The sequence below is a fragment of the Tenrec ecaudatus genome, chromosome X (assembly GCF_050624435.1).
Source record: "Tenrec ecaudatus isolate mTenEca1 chromosome X, mTenEca1.hap1, whole genome shotgun sequence".
Taxonomy (NCBI): domain Eukaryota; kingdom Metazoa; phylum Chordata; class Mammalia; order Afrosoricida; family Tenrecidae; genus Tenrec; species Tenrec ecaudatus.
In genome coordinates, this window is record NC_134548.1 from 168,199,549 (window position 1) to 168,220,860 (window position 21,312).

General features: G+C 44.1%; 3 protein-coding genes across 10 annotated transcripts in view; 1 reads left to right on the forward strand and 2 right to left on the reverse strand.

Annotated features, from left to right (window-relative positions):
• Positions 1-3,928: 3,928 nt before the first annotated feature.
• On the reverse strand, positions 3,929-11,983 carry CMC4 (C-X9-C motif containing 4). Of its 6 annotated transcripts, none has more exons than XM_075539688.1 (3): positions 11,789-11,983; positions 5,823-5,890; positions 3,929-4,307 (listed from the first exon to the last, which is right to left on the reverse strand). In XM_075539688.1, the coding sequence occupies exons 2-3, from the start codon at positions 5,878-5,880 to the stop codon at positions 4,177-4,179; spliced, it is 189 nt and encodes a 62-aa protein (XP_075395803.1). In that variant the 5' UTR covers positions 5,881-5,890; positions 11,789-11,983; the 3' UTR covers positions 3,929-4,176. The 6 variants fall into 6 exon arrangements, with proteins under 6 accessions (XP_075395803.1, XP_075395799.1, XP_075395800.1 ...); XM_075539684.1 differs by having other exon boundaries at positions 11,773-11,911; XM_075539685.1 differs by having other exon boundaries at positions 11,766-11,898.
• Positions 6,960-11,903, reverse strand: MTCP1 (mature T cell proliferation 1). 2 transcript variants are annotated; one of them, XM_075539681.1, is made up of 5 exons: positions 11,773-11,903; positions 7,598-7,749; positions 7,322-7,492; positions 7,195-7,246; positions 6,960-7,098 (listed from the first exon to the last, which is right to left on the reverse strand). In XM_075539681.1, exons 2-4 carry the CDS (start codon positions 7,700-7,702, stop codon positions 7,199-7,201), a joined length of 324 nt encoding a protein of 107 aa, XP_075395796.1. In that variant the 5' UTR covers positions 7,703-7,749; positions 11,773-11,903; the 3' UTR covers positions 6,960-7,098; positions 7,195-7,198. The 2 variants fall into 2 exon arrangements, with proteins under 2 accessions (XP_075395796.1, XP_075395797.1); XM_075539682.1 differs by lacking the exon at positions 11,773-11,903 and adding an exon at positions 11,660-11,757.
• A 67-nt stretch (positions 11,984-12,050) lies between the features above and the next one.
• Positions 12,051-21,312, forward strand: part of BRCC3 (BRCA1/BRCA2-containing complex subunit 3) — a 41,281-nt gene continuing 32,019 nt past the window's right edge. Inside the window, exons 1-7 of one of the 2 annotated variants that reach the window (XM_075539680.1) lie at positions 12,051-12,212; positions 13,334-13,350; positions 13,980-14,043; positions 15,756-15,875; positions 17,778-17,865; positions 18,443-18,531; positions 19,525-19,580. In XM_075539680.1, coding sequence (XP_075395795.1) covers positions 12,099-12,212; positions 13,334-13,350; positions 13,980-14,043; positions 15,756-15,875; positions 17,778-17,865; positions 18,443-18,531; positions 19,525-19,580 — 548 coding nt within the window. In that variant the 5' untranslated portion in view covers positions 12,051-12,098. The remainder of the gene's footprint in view (positions 12,213-13,333; positions 13,351-13,979; positions 14,044-15,755; positions 15,876-17,777; positions 17,866-18,442; positions 18,532-19,524; positions 19,581-21,312) is intronic. The other variant, XM_075539679.1, reaches the window with a different exon arrangement.

Sequence of the window (21,312 nt, forward strand, 5' to 3'; positions counted from 1 at the left end):
CTGTGAGATTATGCAAATCAGGCAAAATCTTAGCAGCTGATAAATTGAGTGAAAACTCGGTGGGTATGTACTGGGTCATTCTATGACTTCTTTAGGGTTGTCATTTTTTCAGAATACATTGAAGGGCTTTGGACAATTAGGCTCTGACATCTAGCTGGGTAACTTATGAGCAGTGCATTCTCGGTGACATGACCTTCTCAGCATTTTCATCACGAAACTGAGTAGATGATGGTGCTTACCTGTATAGAGCTATTTCCTGATGTTTGGGAAACAATGCTAGCCATAGTTCCTAACACACCAAAAGTTATTGATAAACAGTCGACCTTCTCAGCCAACCAATTTTTCTATGTGGGAAGAAGACCTTAAATCGGTGTCTGCCAATTGACAGAGTGGAACTGAAACAGGGTTGAATTTCCAAATAAGGAACAATTAACTTTTTGAAGGTTGAAAAGTGCTAGTGCACCTTAAAAAAACAACAGACACCTTCTTGGTAGAGTCACCACAGTCTCCGGCTTCAATAGGGCTTGTGAGGAACCCAGTGCTCACCAGCCCCCCATCACTGCCTCCCAGCTGAGCCCTCGGATGCCCCAAGGTTGCTACGGACTCCCCTGATAAGCGTCCCCCTCACAGGTGCTCTGAACGACATCCATGAATCAGGCCTCCATCCACCACCGTCAGATCAACCTGGAACTCTGCGCCTCCATGTCTCACTGCTTCCACGGGGAGAATTTAGTCAAATATTTCTGAACCAGTCTTTCATGAGAAGGAACCAAGAATCATACCAAGAATCTGATGAAGCTTTAGAAGCAACGAGGGGTCTGGATCTTCCTCCAGGATGTCAACAAACCACATCTGATGGGGATAGTGGAGCTCAATGGAAGGGAGCACACATGCTGCACCTGGAGAAGAACGTGAATTGGTCCCTCCTGGAACTGCACAAAATCACCCCCGACAAGAACAACTCATATACCTATGACTTCATCGAGATGCATTTACCTGAGCTAGCAGGTAATGCATCATGAGATCCATCAGGGAACTGGGGGGGCAATCTACCCGCACAAGATGCATCCCGCACCCAATTCCAGCCTGGCCCAATCTCTCTTTGACAAGCACACCCTGGGGGACAGTGACAAAGAGGGCTAAGTGGTGGCCCGGCTTCCCCCAGTCACCAAGGCAGCACAGACATGTTGGGTAGAGACCCGTCCCTTTTCTTGACATTGTACCCAAACATCCACTTCTGTTTTTTCATTTGTGCCATTCATTCAGATAAAGGCATTTGATACCCAGCTGTTGTATCAGAGATACCTTCCCAACCACAATTCTCCCTGCAAAATCCCACTGAATAAAATGCAGCTTGTGGGGGGAGGCCAGTCTGAAACTTGAGTAGCTAACTCACTACAGATATTTTTGTACGAGAGCACAGAAGAAAATTTTCTTGGGTCATGTAGTGATTCGTAAACCCTAGTGTCACTCTCATTGATAATCATAAATGTATAGCTGTTTAGATTTGTATATTATGTCAACAGTATAGTTGTAAAATGCTTTATTAAATTGCTATTTTACTAATAGCCTGAGAGTTCATATAAATCATTTCATGGAAATTTGGCACATTATTCTCAGCTGAGGAGTCCCTGGGTAGTAAAAATAGTTTAGCGCTCGATGGCTAACTGAACAGTTGGTGGTTCGAGTTCACCCAGAGATGACTCAGAAAGGCCTGGCAATCTAACTTCCTAAAAAATGAGCCGTTGAGAACCTGTACCATCTCATGCAGCATTTTCTACTGTAATGCTGGGTTCTGTAATTCATTGCAAGGGCCACACAGAACTCACACACTGCTCACAATTATGGGGTCTTATTATGGAAGTAGCAGTTTACAATTCAAGTAGAGATATGCTCGTGTTATAGTAGTTCAGTCAAGACATGCTACAAAGTTCTTTTAGGGCTGCCAATACATGTCCAAAGGGCATGCTATTCTGTAAGCCTCAGTCCGAAGGCATTCAACTTGGTCTGTGGGTCAGCAAACCCAGGTTCCCCAATAAATTGCCCAGAGGCTTCCCACTATGAGCCAGCCTCCTGCCCCAAACCGAAGCACTCAGCTTTACTAGCTCTGTGGGCTGGGAAGTCCACTGCTCTGTCCCATGCTCTGGCTCCTGGTTATGCTGCTGCCTCTTTGATGCCACACCTGGCTTCTGAGTCAAAGATGTTCATTTGCACAGAAATCTTGGGTCTTTCCTGTAATGAGATGCCTCCTGCTGCTTCCCAGAGGGCCCATTTTTGTACACAGTAGGATGCTGAGATAGTTAACGTTTATTGTGGCAATATTCGCCACATTATTGGAATTTACATCTTTGAGCTGGGGACTGTCGGACCCTTTCATCTGGCTAACTGTTGGTGACATACCTTGCTGTTTGCTGCCTGTGCCCGGATAGCCTGGATTGCTCTACAGAGGACTACTCGATGGCCCTCAAGACTTGGAGGACTGCCAGTGTCTCACAACTGTCTCATGGAAGTGAGTTGCACTGAGCCATTTGTACTGCTTTATAGATTATTTCTTATGTTACATATCTATCTCTAAATATATACATAAAATTATTAGCGTTCTGGTTTCATTTCTCTAGAGAACCCTGTCTAACATAGATGCTAATCCAGGGAATCCTGTTTGCAATGGCTCACAAATGAACCCTATCAGTATCTTCCTCCCACTTGTTACCCAGACCCATGCAGGGAAAGGTGCTTTGGTGGGAGTTACAGACTTTGGCTAGAAGAGCCACATGAAACAAGATTCTCGCAAAGTTTGGGAGGCTAATGTCATAATGCAGGGTGCTGACTCTCAGGGAAAGTCCTGGTCTCTTCTGAATGGTTCTTGGGCCTTCTTCATGAAGCCTGGCATCTGTCTTCCTTCTTGCATGTTTAACCTCTTTTCTGTCTCAAAAGAGATGAACTCAATATCTCACATTAATCCTGTCTCATTTACTTAGCTAAGACATGGGGGTTAGGATTCAGAACACATATTTTTGGAGTGGTGAGGAGAAAGAGGAGAGAAGGAGAGAAGAAGAAGAAGAGGAGGAGGAGGAGGAGGAGGAGGAGGAGGAAAGGAAATTTGTCTCAAAACAAGAACAACTCACACAATTGTAAAGTTTGGCAAGTCTTAAGGGGATCAGGTGTCGGATTGGAGGCTTCTTCTCATTTAGGTGGCTGCAGTGCCTGCTGAACACAAGATCTGCAGGTCAGATGACAGGCTTGTAGGCTTATTACATGATGACAAGCTGGATGCATGGTCCAGAGCAAGTGAACAAATTTTTCCAGAATGTCCATACATACTAGGGGAGGGGAGGTACAAAAAGTTAATGGAATTTTTCCATGAAGTTTTAGAAGAGCCCTCATATTCTAGATGCAGCTAACCACATCAGCTCACATTGAGGATGATTACATCACTATATAACTGCCAAGCTACATCATTATGTAGCTGTCAAACTGCTGAGGACCATGGCCCAGCCAAGGTGGTATACAATTTTGATCGTCACAGGCACGCTTTGTCCAAGTCAATGTGAAAAAATCATTCCAGTGTGCATATGAAAAGCTCTGATGACATACAGGAAAGAAGCCTTTTGCTTAGCATTTCCCAGACTGGGCCACAGGAGCCTTCTTTCATGTTTTAGCAGGTCCTGGGCAACACTGAGATAAAGCACAGTTGGTCTCAAGTAAGAATGGTATTTGGACCATCAGGGTTGTATCAGAATTTGTTATCTTGCTTAGAAAGGCATCTAGATGAACTATACTAGGCTTTGATTACAAGAGAAGGGAGGGGGTACAACACCTGCGAATTCTAATTCTCTTGCTGTCTGACAGACTTCAGGTGAATTATTTATCCTCCTTTCCATTGTGATAAATTAGGGATCATTAAACCAAACAGAAGAGTTTAGTTGAAAACAAGTTTATTTAAGCAGCTCAATTTATTACATTCTGTGTCTTCTTATTTTATTATAGTCTACATTTCTATTTTAGTATATTTGTATTTTGTCTTTTCTACATCAATGGCATATCCATTCACCTTGACAGTGGACTTTCCAGGTGTCATTTGCTGCTCATTGGCCTGCAGAAAGGGGCAGGACAACAGAACTTGGTGAAACCCTGGAGCAGCAGTCAACCTCACAACCTGACTCTCCTGTGACTCTGTCATGTCAGCTTTACTTCTTCTTCCTTTTCAAACCCAGAACAGACGACGGATCTTCCCTTGGGATACTGAGCACAACATTTCCGCAGTTCTTGGATGACAGCCTTACATTTAGATTCCATGTAGTTGTTGGCTGAAAAACAGATGGGCATACCCTGGCCATGATCTTGTGGGATAATAAGGTCATTTAGCAAGCTGGCAGCAAGAGGAGGTACCCCCACCCCCAGGTTCTTTCTGGGTTAGAGACTTGTCAACAGTTTCACAGGGTGAGTTAATGGCTTATGTATTGTTGTTCTAGAGTGCTTGTGACCTGTTTTTTGTTTTTTTGGTTGGGGGGTGTCACTAGCCCCTTTTGTTAATTTGATGAACTAGAAAAGCCTTTGCATCAATCAAAGGTGATTGTTAAAGAGCCCTGGAGCGTTGGGTCCAGGCCAAGGTCAGCAGTTTGAACTTATCAGTTGCTCCATAGGAGGGAGAGGAGGCTTTCTACTCCCAGAAAGTGTTCCCGCCTCAGAAAGCCACAGGGGCAGTTATCCCCAGTCCGAGAGGGTCCTGGGGAGTCGGCATTGATTCAATGGCAGTGAGTTTGGCTCAGGTTAGACTTCCTCTCCCAAATTCTGTAAACAACAGACTAAGGGCCAAAATCATCTTTATCTTTTTCACAACTTATGAGCTAAGAATGCTTTTTGCATGTTTAAAGGATTTTATGAACCCACATACAATATGTAGCAGAGAACTTTAGACCTCCCCAAAGACTGGCAATTAAAAAAAAATTGCCAGCCTCTCACCAAACCAAACCACTACCACCAAGTGGATTTCAATGCCTGGTAATTCTCTCTGGCAGAGTAGAACTGCCTTGTGGCTTTCTGCAGGGCAGTTGGTGGATTTGAACCATCAGCCATTCCATGAGCAGCCCAATCCCTAAACCACTGTATCACTTCTAGTATACCCTTTAGTAAGAAAGACTTGACCTAGGATTCAGAGGAGCCCCACAGTGGTTAAGAGTTCAATCACTGACCAGAGGTCAGTGGTTCAAACCCACCAGCTACTCCTCAAGAGAGCTGCTTCCTTAAAGATTGACTTCAGTGCAATGGGTTTGTGGTTTTTTTTTCTTATTTTGACCTATGATTCTAGGTCAGCTACAGTTAATGGCTTCGGGGTCTAGTCCCCCCAGTACTCATGCGGGTGTGTCGGAGTTAGTCAGGAGTAGGAAAGATGAAGCCACTAAGATCTGGGTTCAGATTCTGACGTTACCCTTTACATAACTTCGGAGCCTCTCTTCTCATCTTTAGAATGTAGTCACAGTGGCATCTCAATGATTACAAGATTAAACGACGTAATGTGGTTAAAGCTCTTACAAGGGAACCTGTCATGCCCACCAGATCTAACCTATCACAACCCGCCCCACTGCCATCAAATCAGTTCCAACTCATAGTGACCCTGCAGGATGGAATAGAATGGCCCCGTAGTGTCTCCCAGGCTATAATCTTGATGGAAGTGGCTTGTTAGACAGGAAGTGCCTAATGGTAAGTGCTCCTAGACTTTGCAGTCCTCAGCCCCACCCCCACCCCACTACAGCAACTGAGCTCCTCCAGTCCCTTCATGCATGGAAATGCTGGACAAACACCGAATTGCGTCCACATACTACCTTGTAAACATTTCTGTATCTCACAGGCTTGCTTCTGACATGGATCCTTCTGTGGCATATCCAGAGAACTAAAAAAAAAAAAAAAAAAGAAAGAAAAGATGTTTACTTTGCCTTTGTGCCCATAAAGACTTGAAACCCCCTTTTGCGTGGCATTTTCTTACAACTCCTGGAAAGAAATTACACTTTAAAAAAGTACTCTTCCCATTCAGAGGACAAATAGACAATATTTTTTATAATATCCATTTCATTAGATTTGGGAGCTATAAAAAGCTATACATGAAAAAACAAACAAAACAACTTGAATTCAATCAATTTATCGTTACCATTGTAACCAACACCCTCGGGTTAAGTGGGTAAATGACTCAACTCCTGGCCTCTTGGTGCGTATGACTTCTGAGCAAAGCGCTGGTAGGACTGAATGGGATTGAGGAGATAAAGTGCATATACTAGTGCCTGGAAGGCAGCAAGGACTCAATGCATGGTAGAACTTTTTCTAAGTGAACCACCCTTCCTCCCAATGCAGATAAACTATCTGCCTACTTCAGCTCAGGAAGTGCTTTCCCAGGAAGCAGCAAGGTTTGGTGCTATTAGGACTCCCTGAGAACTGCCCCAGTGATAAGCAGCTAAGGGGCTGTTTGGCACTCATGTGACCAGAGAATGTGCTGAAGTTGCTCCCGATTTTGATCAGTGACTCCTAATCGTTTGAAGACACAATTTCGGGAAGGAAAAAGGCCCAGGAGCCTTTGCAGCTATTTTTATCAATGTGAGTACTCCTCCCCACCCCCCACCCCCCCAAGTTAGGTTAGTATTGGGATGGGCAACACTGGAGCAAAAACTCAAGAGATTTACAGGATGGGAGAAGGAAAGGATGGTGGATTATTGCAGGGAAAATTAGCAACAAATAGATGCTGCTGTTGCCAGGAGCTGCTCTCTTCTCTAAATCAGGACCAAGTTCTTGGTGGTTAGAGCCTCTGTTCTGTAGCACGCGTTGACGTTTGTGGGACTTATCAGATCCCAGTTCCAGCCGATGAGGTCCATTAAAGGTTCTACAGCCATTTCCAAAGGAGTCAGTAGCAAGTTACTGGACCCTGACTAATGGTTTCTGCCTGTGTAAACCTGGCTCTGCAGCTTCAGGACCCTTCCTAAACTTCCTGCATCAGTTCTTCAGCCCACTCCCTCCCCCCCAGGCCCAGGGTGGGTGCACTGCAGTGGAGGACGATGTGATTGCCATATACTGAATTGAATAAAGGAGCATTTCTTCCAATAATCCCAGCACCTGAAATAAAAATAAGTCATTAGAATCCCCGTAACCAAATAGAGAAAAGAAACACAACAGGAAGGTGGTGGGCTGGGAAGAAAGAGAAATACGTACCAGGTTAATCATGAGGCAAAAGCTTCAGCAACAGCTCCTGTACTCCCATGATCTGTCAGGGAAAGGCATTTATAGAGGACTCATGAGGAGTCCAATGCAAGTGGAGGCAGTGAAACAGAATATGTACCATTAAATGATGCTCTATCTGCCACAAGCGAGACTGGTTATCCATGTAGTGCTCCTCAGGGTACAGCTGCCACATGAGCGGTAGCTGGGAGGTCAGGAGGTGGCTTGGCCTAGCTGCATCACCTAAGGGGACCTGAACTTGCTGGACTCGTGCCCTTAGGCAACTTGTCTCCTAAGGAAAGGGATGATCAGAAACAAAACCAAAGACTTCAGAAATGGAGACTGGAGAGAAATCAAGCTGCTTGAAAGCAAAATAAGGAAAAACAGAAACAGTTACCTCTTCCACGACAGCAACCCACGTGCGCTGGTACTCGTCACGGTAGATACCCTCTTGGTGAACCCAGAGGTGATCGGGTGGAGCCCCCACATCCTCTCCTGCCATTCTGGGCCTTGGGTTCCAATCCTATCCCTGATTTTCTCCACCTAAGCCTGCAGCACCCACGCACAGGACACAGTGTGACTTTCTGGGTTTGATTGGTTTTCCACGGAGCTAGGTGACCTGGCACTAGCAACCACCAAGCAGAACCAAACCTGACAGATGTCTATTGGTAGATATGGAACTGAGGCCCAGGCGGAGCTGTGAACGTGTAGCCCTAGCACTACATAAAGCTCAGCAGTGGCCTCGGGTCCTGGGCATTCGTACAGCCAGAGCCAGCAGGAAACTGCACAAGAGTGCCTAGTGGCCAGAAAGGGCTATGTATGGCAGATACGTGCAGGCCACTTTCCCTGGTAAAAAACAACTTCCATTTTGAAAGGGAAGATTCTGAAGCTCAGATTAGGTGTGCTGCTCCCTATATTTGTATCAAAACCTGTTTTGAGGGCAAAGAACCCATTTTCAGCTTGCTGTGAAAGGTTACTCATAGTGGCTGGATGTTTTCAGAAGCAGGTTTTCGTGTTTGCAAGTTTGGGGCTGTGAGAGACCTGGGGGTAATTCCGGTGAGCTGGGATGTTAATGGAGCCACGGTAGAAACCTTGCTTCTCCTCCAGCAGGCAGCCTGGGCTCTAACACCACTGGTAATTGCTTCCTGGCCTCTGTCTGGCCCCAGATCTGACTGCCAAGTAACTCCATACAAATTTTGTATCATCAAATCTTCTGGGCCCTGCTGTATTTTCCCTTTGGCAGAGCACAGAGTGCAGGAAAGAGCCCTATACTTTAGAAATTAGCCAGAAGAATTAATTGAGACAAAGCCATCCTTTTTATTGCAGGCCAACGAGCTGGATGATATTTTTTCTTTCTCTTAACACCATTGATTTACCTTCCCTAAAAGTAAAGTAGAAACTACCTTTAGAGACTTAAGAAGTGATCTGGTTTTAGTGATGCACTCTGAAAACTTAGCCTTCTTTCTTCACACCATTTCTGGTTCTCCATTTCCACCCCCACCCCCTCTCAATCCATGTCACCATGATGTCTGAATTACTCCATTATCAAAACTGGTCACTAGCCTCTTCCCTTAGTCAATCGATTAGAATATAAGACCCAGATGCACCCTCCTAAAGCAGGTCTCCATTTAAGAATCCATTATAACCTTATTTTTTTAAATATGAGGCCAACTTCTCATAAAACTCTGATCCTACCTGTAGACTTTACCCTATGTCAATAAACACTCCCAAATACCATGGTCACTTCTATTTCATGACTCTTAGGGCATACATAGTCTAGGTACCTGCCTTCTCCATGAATAGGCATTGGGCTGCTAACTGAGAAGTCGGTGGTTCGAATCCACCAGTTCTGTGGGAGAAAGATGAGTCAGCCTGCTCCTGTAAAAATGACATTCCTGGAATCCCTATCTCTGAGTCAGAATCAACCTGATGGCAGTGGGTTTGGGTTGGGTTGTATGATTACTGTAGCATTTATGTCTACACCTAAGGACACAGTTTGGCCCTTAATTATAAACCACCCTGTTGCACATTCGTTCTGCACTTATTTCAGAAATCACCCTACCTCTATCCCTCTGCCAAAAAAAAAAAAAAAAAAAGAGTGCGGTAACTTCCTCACTAGAAAGAATGATAAAAGCCTTGGACCTAGCTGAAGTCTCAAGTAGTAGCCATGAGTGGGTGGAAATGTCTGGTGTGTAGGAAGGTATGACTGGCCATGCATACACGGGTAGAGATGACTTAAGCCTCTAGTGAAATGTCATTTTTTCAAAGCCATTTGTTTTCCGTCAAGCAGATGCAATTATTCTGCTGCTTCTCCTTTCCTGGGCTTTGAAAAGGAGAGCTACAAACAAAAATCAGTACATATTAATATCAACATTTTAAAGTCTAGGTTTTGAGCGCTGATCATGGATAGGTCCTAGCAACAATGAACATACTAAAATTTCAATTTGTTTTTCATAACAATCAGGATTTTGCTATTTTGAGATTAAAAGGAAGTCCAGCAAAGGAGATCGACGTCACAGTGACTATGAGTCACTGCAAAATCTCCTCAGAAGAGAGCCAGTGGAATGTCAGCAGGCTGAAGCTCTGAACAAAGGCAACTGCAGGGATCAAGAGACAGAGAAGCTGCCTTCCATGTGATCAAAGGCTGAACAAGAGGGTTACAACCAAGTCCTATGGGTTCTGTGACTAGAACAGTGACTAGAACACGTTCCCTTCATTTTCCATGAACCATTAACTTGGCCAAAAATGCTTTCGTTTGCCTCCATATTTCCCCAATCTGACTAGAGGATATTTTCCTCCACGTGACACAAAATACATGACCCCTTGAACTACAGGAAATCTCTTCAAACCCCACAATAAATTGAGTTACAGGATGCAATATGCTATGCAGAACACGACGTACCTCAGCTCAAAGACTACCAGCTGTAAATGCAAATGGATTCCAAGAATTGCTTAGAGAACTTTCTCGCTTTCTCACCCATGAAGGCACTAGGAGAGATGGAAACCATAAAGGTTCTCTGGATGCTGGGAACAGCACCACAGCAGATAAGATGGACTCTTACTAAGGCAGGCCGTTTGTCAATTCTGCTCTCAACTGAGGACACACACAGCCCAGGAGGGCTTCCCAGGGAAGTCAATCTAAGAGGACAGGTTTTCCTTTATAGGCTGCATTCCCTTGTGCCCTTTACTGAAAGTACAGATTGTCTTTAATTTGCGGATGTTTGAACAGCTGGAAACTTTTTGAAAGCACTCACTTTATCCGAAGCTCTACTCTAATGACAAATGGTGAGACTACTGATATATTCGCTTGTGTCATGGACAAGAATGTGGGCATCTCACTAGCGTTGTGACCTCAGACCTCTATAAAGAGAAAGTTAAAACTCAGTAGAGGCAGCCCTTAGTTAGCACTTATATAGGGTTGGTGTGAGTCAGAATTGACTTGATAGCAGTGGTTACACACACACATACACATGATATATGTGGTTACATTTATATATAGTTGTATAGAGTAACATATATATAATGTTATTTATGTATAAAAACTTCCCAAGAAGCTGGATACAAACTGCAGGGTTAGGAGTTCAACATCTCAAGGTGCAAGCACTCTGAGTTTGAACATTATTGTCAATAACACGAGGAAACTCATAGGCACGGAGAAGTGACTTGCCCCAAACCCCATAGCTGAGAAGCTGCCAAGCCTGTGTGCATATGAACAGTTAGTGGAGTGAGTGCACCCAATCAAAGACATGTTCATTGTTTTGTGTTTTCTTCTCCCACAGAACTCAGAACTGTCACATGCACACGTGCAAAGTGCAATGGATTAAAACTACTTGGGTGTAGGGTTGAAACTTAAAGTGAAAGCTTAGATGGATCTAATGCAATTGCACTTGAAATTTTGCACAACCTTCATCTTCCAAAGGATCATGGGGAAATGTGCTATATGACCCTGAAGCATTCTGTCACATGTGAGGATCAAGGAGGTGGGGGTGAGGGTGGGGGTGGGGAATCCTGTCCGCAGGGTGCCTTTGGTTGGATCAGACTTGGGAGTACAGAGCAAAGCATCAACACCCCTGCCAGTACCGCCCTCTCTGCCTGCCTTTACAGAGGCAAAAACAACCCGGAGAAGTCTGAAATCCACATTCCCCCTCCCCCCTTTGATTTAGAATGACCCCTAAAAACCCATGTGCAATCTGTACATGTGGCCTTTAAACGGGGAAGATCCGTATGTTGACCGGTGACATGTTGGGAATACACACTAGCATAAAAATCACCTTTCCAGGTAATTTCACCACCTTTGCTGCCATCACGGCAAGGGGAGCTGGGGCAACTTGGGACTGTTCGATTTTGAATCAAAGTTCAAGTCTCTCAGCTCCCCTTCCCCGGCCCTCGGTACAAAGTCATCAAAAGTCACCTGACAAGTACCACTTTCTCAGCTCGGTTTCAGCGAATGGCTACTCACGGGCCAGACTGTCTGTCAGGCAACCCAGGCGGAGGTGACGGTCGGAGGTCGGGAACCAGGAAGTGGCCCGGGAGTTTGACCCGAAAGAAAACCAAAGAAAACAAACCCTTAACTGTTTAAGGCCCGCACCGCAAGGGTTGTCCCTGGCTCCCGAGGGTTGTCCGCTGGGCGAAGGCCGCTCAGGCTCCTCCGCAAGATGGGCGCCCAGCCGACGACGGAGGCGTCACAAGCTCGGCGGCCCAGGACCACAGGGCCACCACAGGGCCACCCCCATCCCCGGCCCCGCCCGCCGGCAAGTTCAGCCCAGGCGCAGGGGGGTGGGGAGCCCCCAGGTGCCCGAGGCCACGCCCACAGTCGCCTGTCCCGCCCCGCCCCTCCTGTCTGGCCCCGCCCCCGGAGACGGTTGGCAGGAGGCGGATGTGAGGCGGTTCGGATCAAGATGGCGGGGCAGGTGGTGCAGGCCGTGCATCTGGAGTCGGACGCTTTCCTCGTCTGCCTCAACCACGCTCTGAGCACAGAGAAGGAGGAGGTGATGGGGCTGTGCATCGGAGAGGTGAGTCGGTCCCTGGGCAGCCCCCAGCACTGGGGGGCCCGCGCCTGGCTCCAGTGGTCTCGGTCCACGGACGCAGGTGGGCTTTCCCGCCGCTCGCAGCTACCTGCTGAAGTCCTCAGGGCTTTGTCCATGGGGTCGGCCAGCCGCCCGGTGACGGAAACTGGATCCACACAGGCTAGACAACCACTGGGTGCTCCACCGAGGCCCTCACGGGACTGCTAGTAGCATTTTAATAATCGATTGCTGCTTGCTTCCTCAGCAGGGAACCAGATGAACCCAAACGAGTTTCGGTACCACGGAATCTGAGAGGGCAGGCTGTGCGGGCTGAAAAAGTTCTCGCTGCAGAGCGGCTGAGGAGGATAAACTAAATACCCTACAGCTGTTCGCCATCACAAGTCAGACCACCCCGCTGCCCCGAGTGGAGTCTTTGAGAGAACTCTATAGAAATCCACCCCCGGTCAGAATCCCCCAGCCTCTAAGGCAGCGGTTCTCAATCTTCCTCCTTCCGCGACCCTTTCATACAGTTCCTCATGTGGTGGTGACACCCCCCCCCCCACCATCAAGTGATTTTCCTTGCTACTTCATCACTGTCATGTTGCTACTATTGTGAATCGTCATGAACATATCTGATGTGCAGGTTGTATTTTCATTGTTACAAATTGAACATCATGAAAGCCTAGTGATTCATCACAAAGCAATAGGTCATTGTAGATTGTAAAATGTTTAGTTCTAATGACAAAGAAATGAAATTTTTTCTTGAAGCATGGTGTAGCATGGCTTAATATAACAACAGTAAACTGGCGACAAATGTACACAGTGGATGGATGGATTGTGGTAAGAGTTGTACGAGCCCCCAATAAAATGATTAAAAAAACCAGTAAACTACATTGCTACATTTTGCAACAGTATTCTTAAAAAGCCAAAGTCAGTAAGAAGGTTGCGATACATGTGTTCTGATGGTCTTAGGCTACCACTGTGAAAGGGTTTTTGACCTCCAAAGAGGTCCAGACCCACAGATTGAGAACCGCTGCTCTAAGGCTAGCGCACTTACAGGCAACACCTGATTTTCTTATACTCTGAATCCTATGGCCAATAATGTTTTCTGCTCTTTCCCACTCTAGTTGAATGATGACATAAGGTAAGACTATTTTATTGTTTACTCTTATACTCTTTATTTCATTGCAATCTCAAATTTTAGGGTGCACTAGGCAATATTGTTTAGGTGTGGAGTTGATCATAGACTAGCGCTGCTGGTCAGGTATTCCTCAGTGATCAGGCTTTGATCAACCAGGACGGAGACATGTGTGATGTGTGAAAATGCACTAGCCTGTGAAAGCTCTTATAAGTTAGATTTTGTTCTCTTTCCCCCGAAAATTTTGCAACCTACCGATTATCTTCTTTGTGGCATTTCCCTTTTAAGCTCCCCTCCAGCTAAATGATTTCTGACCCCTCCTTTCCATTGATCTCCCAGAGCCACTGGAACTTGGATGCTTGGAGTAGATAAAGTTCTGGGTGGCCTTTACTTAACACTACAAAGCTCCCCTCCTCAGTGCCCAGGCTGCCAACAGTTTCGCTTTGTGCATGATGACATCATGAACTGCAATGGTTCCCAGAGTGCTTAGATAATATGATGTTCATTCTAGCCCAAGGCCTCGGTTACCCTTTGTCAATGCTGCCGCTTCGGTGAATGAACTGCTAATACTGTTATTTGCCTTTACTCCCCTTTTGTAATCCAAACTCCAGTTCTTTCCCCCCCTCCTAATTTAGCCCCAATAGAAGTGACTCAAAATTTGCACCTACTGGAGCTGAATTGCGAACAGTTGGTGAAAAGGTATGTGCGCCATATTTTTGCATAATGGAAACACAACTGGGGAAGGCATTCTGGATTCTGATGATGGTAGCCAGGGCTCCATCTGGGGTGTGCAGCCCCACATCTATGACTGAGTAGAGTGCTCTTTCTACTAAAATCAGCTAGGAATGTGCTCTCTAGGTAAAGAACCTCATTTTCTGTTGTTTATAGCATAGTCTCAGGTCCCGTCACCACAGAATCAGAATCAGCCCTAACTTGTAGCCAGACAACTGCTCTATAGGGTTCTCAAGGCTGTAAATCTTTATGGTGGGTTCTCATTGCTGACAGGGAGTGTCACTCTTCTCTGTGCCTGCTAAGTGTGGAGAGCTGGGGCGGGGCCAGGCAAGCAGATGTGAGCCAGCTGGACCAGGAAGGCAGGGCAGGTGGGGCAGGCCGCATCTGAAATCAGACGCCTTCCTCGGCAGCCTCAACCACACATGACGTTGTTCCACAATTTCTGTTTTCTGTTGAGTTACTTTTCTTTGGGATGCACACAAATATGAGTTTCCTGTCTTCTAAATTTCTTGACATAGACAAGTGAGCATCTCTGGAGCTGCATGCATTTGTTAAACCATTTCATCGGTCTTCAGGTGATAACCGGAACCTTGTTTTTGGTCATTTCCTTCAAAGCTTGTTGGATTTCCAATTTAAAGGCCATTAGTTCTATATCATATGCACCACCAGAAATGGTTGAACCTTGACCCATTCTTTTATGTTTATGATGGGCTAGAATAAAAGGGGCCAGGGAGGAAGATGGAGGAACCCAAACCAGGACAACAGAATGGTACAAGCATTGTCCAATGTGGGAATCAGTGTGTGAGTGGAAATAAATAGCTACAGTCTGGTTGTGCAGCTAATAAGATCTGTGAAAACACACCTTTTGTCAGGGCTGCACCACCTAATTTAGCAGCCATTGGCCAGGTGTGGCTATTGATTTCTTGAAACATGGATTCCTTTGTGCCACCCAATGTCTTGTATATAGTTGTAAATCAAGTAGCATATATACTCGAGTATAAGCTGACCTGAATATCAGCGGAGGCACCTAATTTTTCCACAAGAACTGCATTAAAAATGTGCTGAAAAACTCGCCTTATACCTGAGTATATATGGTACTTATTCGTTGATCACATGGTAGGTAAATCCCTCCTTGATCTAAATATTTGCCTATAGATGTTTGTTTTTGAAATGTATATATAAATGTTGGATGTCTTTTATTTGAAACATTTGATTATTCACAAGAAGACTGTCCATATTAGTGTGCTAAGTAAAAGAAACCAGATACCAAAGATCACATAGTATATGCTTCTATCTTTGTGAAATCTCCAGAACAGATAAAACCCTAATGAGAGAAAGTAGTTTTGTGGTTGCCAAGGGCTGAGGGAGAGGCTAATGGCGAGTGATTGCTAATAGGTATGGAGCGTCTTTGTGGGACGGTGAAATGTTCTTGAATCAGACAGTGGTAATCATTGGACAACTCTGAGTACACCAAAATTCACCAAATTGTACATTTTAAAAGGGCAGAGTTTATGGGATGTGGCTTATATCTCATTCAAATATGTCAAATAATAAAAAACAAAGCATGTCAATTTTCTACAGTGAATATTTCACCTGATAATGTAATAAAATGCAATTCTGTAATGGAAGAGAGGCTTTTAGTGAGGGAGAGAAATGACAATTGTGTGGGCCTTCCGTAGGTTGACACTGGGAAGATTATTCACATTCACTCTGTCATCATCTTGCGACGTTCTGATAAAAGGAAGGACCGAGTGGAGATTTCTCCCGAGCAGTTGTCTGCGGCTTCCACAGAGGCAGAGATATCCTTGGTGGGGCACCTTGGCTGCAGCCTCCAGTTTTATGAGTTTTCTTTCTGCTGACTATTCCCAGTTTTCATGCTTGCCCCCTTCGAGCTGATTGCTGGGTTCATGGGGATGTTTTCCACTGCTCTGTTTGAGTGCCTTTTATTGGAAGGAGTCAAAATGTTGAAAGGTCTCGGCGTCAGGGTCAAATCCTATGACGATGGACTTGATTTGTCCCCTAATCCCTCTGGAGAAATTTCCTTTCTATTGACAGCCTTTCAAAAAATACAATGCTATATTAAATACAAGAAGAACAAAAAAAAATCAACTGGGGCATTTGCTTCCTGTAATCCATGATTGCAAGTTAAAGGTGCTCCAGCGATTTTAATAACTCCCTGTCCTTTCTGGTGGAGTTAATCTAAAGGCCATTTAAAAAAATAGGTCATACACATACATGCTATAAAATTCTCAAAGTACAGAAAGGTATTAAAAAACAAAATAAAACAACTTTCATTCCAACCTCTGCTCTCCAGAGGGATCCACCGTTATCAGTTTTCTATGTATCCTTATACAACATCTTATTTTTAAAATTGTGTTTTAGATCTTGAAATTCCTAATGTGCATTTTTCATATACATAACCAGGATCAGATTTTCATTTTAAAGTGTTATTTGTATTTCGCTGTTGATTACGTGGTTATTTCTCGTGTCCACTTTTCTATTGATTTGATCATCTTTTTCTTAATAACATATAGGTACTAGATGAAGAAAATTGGCCCTTTGTGATAAGAGCAGCAGTTTTCCTAGTTTGTGTTTTATAGTGTTTGCTTTTTCCCAATTGATAGATCATGTTTATATCTTCAACTTACTGATTTCTTCTGGTGTAAGCCTTCTGCAATTTATATTTCATTAACTACTTTAACTCTTTAATTAAAAAAAACCCTCTTCATTTACAGTACTTATTGGTGGTACGAATAGATTGCTTGTACTCTTGCCCCAACTTCCCCCTAAAGGTTACCTAACTATGAGACCCACAGAATTGCCATTCATAGTGTGTGTAGTGCTGTGCTGCTCTGTGCATACATTTGTAATTGTCACAGCAGTCAAGATACAGAACATTGGCACAGAGACCACGACCTCCACCACCTATAGGACAGGGTAGAACTGCCCCTGTGCATTTGCAAGACTGTCAAAAGGAGTAGAAAGCCCTGTCGTTCTGCAGAGTGACTGGTGGTTTTGAACTGCCGACCTTGCAGAGCACAGCCCAATGCATAACCACAGCACCACCAGGGCACCCAGATGTTCCTTTCAAGTGTTGCTGTTTTTAAGACTTGCAGGTTGGTAGGACCATAAATTTGTCCTTACTGTCTGAGCATTCTACTGGCTGGCTGCAGAGTCCTGGGGCTGGTGGGACCTGTATTCCTTATCTTGCAGGAGCCCTGCACGCTGGACATCCTTCCTGCTGACTCCTTCCTTCCTACCTCACCCTGCCCTTCCTGTACTACACTATGTATGCCCTCCTCTGCTTCTGTCTAGTCCAGAGCTTTGGGTTAGAGTTCATCAACAGTTGGAATTACCGTGGTTTCAGCGAGAAAAGGAATAAAGGCCCCCACATTAGTCTCTCCATTCCTCTACATTTATCCTCAGAAGAATGCCACCTTGGCTGTAGATGGAGGTAAGCTTTTCAGCCAGCACAGTGACTGGGGTTTGAGTGATCGAATGTTAGCTAACACTGAATTAATAGGGTAAAATGAACTGTCTAGTGATAGATGTCACAAGGATTTTACTTTTAAAAACTGGTTTTAAGCGGGCAGTTTGAAAATCTGAGCATCAACCTTATTTCAGGCTTTTGCTGGCATTACATCATTTATTTTAAACTTCACAAATGTCCTCTTGTTTGGAAAATACCTTGACAGTCACACAGATTGGCCGAGCTCACAGGTCGCCCCATGAGAGTCGTGGGCTGGTACCATTCCCATCCTCATATCACTGTTTGGCCTTCTCATGTTGGTAAGTAGGAGGGGACTGCAGTGTCCATGGTGCTTACAAAGTAGTGTAATTTTTGCTTTGCTTTTGATTAGGCTACCCCATGTTTACCCTCAAGCTGACTCCTCTTACACAGAATTTCTTAGGAGAGTATTGCTGCCAGGGTGTACACGTTGATTCCAAGCAGGTCTCTGTGCTCAGTAGGTGCCTGTAGACAAGTTCTCTCAGGCAAACACTTGTCTTGGGCTTAGTAGATAGAGTACCTTCAAAAAGGTGGCACGGAGGGATACTTTCGGTGTCATGGAAAAAATAAACCCCAACAATTTGGAGGCCAGAGCTAATAACACATTGTTAAGGAAACTCAAGTGAACATCTTCCCAAATCATTGAAGTTTTGCTGCAAGTTTTCAGGAGTGCTACCCCACATCACACAACACAATAAGCCTAATAACTGTAAGCTATGTTCATACTCATAGTGTCCTTAGGATGTATACATCCTTGCTTTCCTTGGAGAATGTGAATCCAGAGAAGACAATACACTACTATTTTCAAGTGTGTGGTACGCATTTTATTGACAGAAGCTTTTAAATTTTAATTTGCAGATGTTCGCACACAAGCCATGTACCAGATGATGGACCAAAGCTTTGTAGGACTGATTTTTTCCTGTTTCATTGAAGATAAAAACACCAAGGTAGTGTGTGTGTGTGTGTGTGTGTGTGTGTGTGTGTGTGTGTGTGTGTGTGTAAGTATAAGCAATCTCTGAAGTTTTACTAGGGTCGGCAGAGCAAGTGAGACGAGCCCTGGTGGCATAGTGGTTCCGTGCTGGGCTGTGATCTGCAAGGTTGGCAGTTTGAAACCACCAGCCACTGGATGGGAGAAATATGGAGCTTTCTACTTCTGTAAAGAGTTGTAGTCTTGAAAACCCACAGGGCCAGTTCTATCCTGCCCTATAGGGTCGCTATGAGTCGGCATCGACTTGAGGGCAGTAAGAGGCAGGGAAAGCAAGAAGCTACAAGAAGTGCACATCCTTTAAGCTGGGGCCTGAAGAAGGCAAGAGAGTGAATCTTGGGGAAGAACTTTTTAGGCAGAGGAAAGAACCACTAAGGGGTATCTAGAAAGTGGGTGTGGTGGCAGCCAAGTGAGGAAGAGGGAGGAAAATAGCTGAGCGCTCGTCGCAGTTCTAGTTTGACCTGACTCTTCCAGCAGCCTATGCTTCTGGTACAAGTTGATGGTCCCATGAAAGGAGCCTAACTATTTAACATTGTAGTCTATTCACTAGTGTCTCAGAGCTGTGTTAATTAAGGATGTGCTCCATAAAATTGTTCTCTTCCAGAAACATGCAGATTTCATGTTTCAACTTTATTTTGACCAGCTTTTGCTTTTACCATCATGAATTTCTTTGCAGCCTGATATTTGCTATTTTAAAGTTTTGCTTCTAAAGTTCCTATTCCTCATGTTCATCAGCTGCTGTCACAGAATCAGATGTGTGGTCCCAGTCCTCTCACGGGTGACTGACTATACAAATCCTTCTTACAGAAGTTATGTTCTTCTTGGCACTCCCTTTTACCTTGTGATTCCAGAGTGGACTTTGGGGTTTAGTTTTGAACCCACCAAATTGCTAAAGCTTTCTCAATATGAAGCCATCTTGGTGTGACCTTTTTTTTCCTCTCCTCTCCCTTGCTAGACTGGCCGGGTGCTCTACACTTGCTTCCAATCTGTACAGGCCCAGAAGAGCTCGGAGTAAGTATGTGCAGACACTGCTGGATATTTGGCTCATTTATTTCTCTCACTGGTGATAACACAGAACTACAGTGTTTCCTACAACCTAGGAACCTCATTTCCTTTTCTTTTATCTGAAAAACAAAGACTGTGCATGCATGCAGACTATTCCTGATTTGTATAGATCCTCATTTTTGCAAAGACTAAATTTCAGAATTAAATATTTCATATTAAATGTAGGTCAGGCTTTTGTTTAACTTAATTCTATTTAGTCTACATTAGCAAATCTATATTGACCATGGTAGACATCAAGGATACAGAGACTGAAATCACTGTCTACTTGGAAGGCAAAAGCAACAAGTGTCTTAAATTCTCTTCTTATAATACAATACTTAAATCAATTTCTTTTGTAGCGTGCTTTGAAACAGCAAAAATTTAAAGAAGAAAACCTTAGCTGTCAGTACAGAATTGAATAAATAAATTGTGATGTATCCATATTAGAATGCAATATTATGCACATATAAAATATAACCTGTGAGTAAAATCTATCTCTGATTCAATATCTCAGTGCCAATGAATCCACTCTGACTCACACCGACCCTCCAGGACTGAACAGCACTGCCCTGGGGGTGTTTCCAAAGCAGTAAATCTGTATGACACTAGAAAGCCTTGTGTATCTCCCGTGGAACCCCTGCTAATTTCAAACTGCTGACCTTGCTGTGTAGCAGCTCAATGTGTAGCCCCGTTTGCCAGCAGACAAGGTACAGGCACACTAGGTACAGTTTGTTACTACTGTGTGAAAAGATGTGCAGAGAAATATATGCATGCACACACCCACTTACTGGCTTTGACATGCCCAGAAGGACAAAGAAAATCCTTGTTCGCTTCTTCAGAGAGGAACTATGTAGGAGAGTGGAGGGGATGGCACTTGGCAATGTATCCTTTTTGTAGCTTTGAAATGTGAAACCATGCACAAATGTCACCTAATTAGGAAACATTGATCTTTAACATTTTTATCATAAAAATAGCAAGTGGTACTGAAAGGCTTACAATAAATAGTCTTATTCTCCAAAAGGAAACACCTCTCTCATTTTTATAACTCTACTTAGCATACCTATGACACTACTTAATTTATCATTTTTAGATCTTATCTATTCTTCTCATTATTACCATCTTACCTTGCTCTCACAAATTAGGATTTAAATCATTTCCCGTTCCCCTAATAAAATTACAATTTTTCTTCTATTGGTTACTTTTTTACCCTTCAATAAAATGTATCCTTTATTTATTCTATCAACAACAGGTATTTGCAATGAAGAAGTCATTGGTCTTGCAAAATTCTGTCACGTGACCTCCAGCTTTGTTTCCTTGGTGAGGCCATGTTTTCCAGCTATTTCTTCCTCTTGGTTTCCAACTTCCTCATTGCAATCATCATCAGTGCATCTTGATTGCATGTGTGATCCATTTCTGAGTGAAGAAGTTGGTTTCGTTTTGTTGCCTAAAGGATCACCAAATCTAAGCCATCTCATCAGTACCTGAGAACAAGCAACCACAGCCATAGTCAACAGACAGTATCTTTTGAGTCCCCATTGTTATTTATATTTTACCATAAACTTTTCTTTTGTCATGATTGCCACTCTCTAAAGCTTAGATTGTAACCACAAATGTGTTTCCTGTGCTTTGTACATTAGATAATTCTAAAAATAGAAACTATTTTACCTTGTTGTCCTTAGATGCTGTCAAGCTGCTTGCA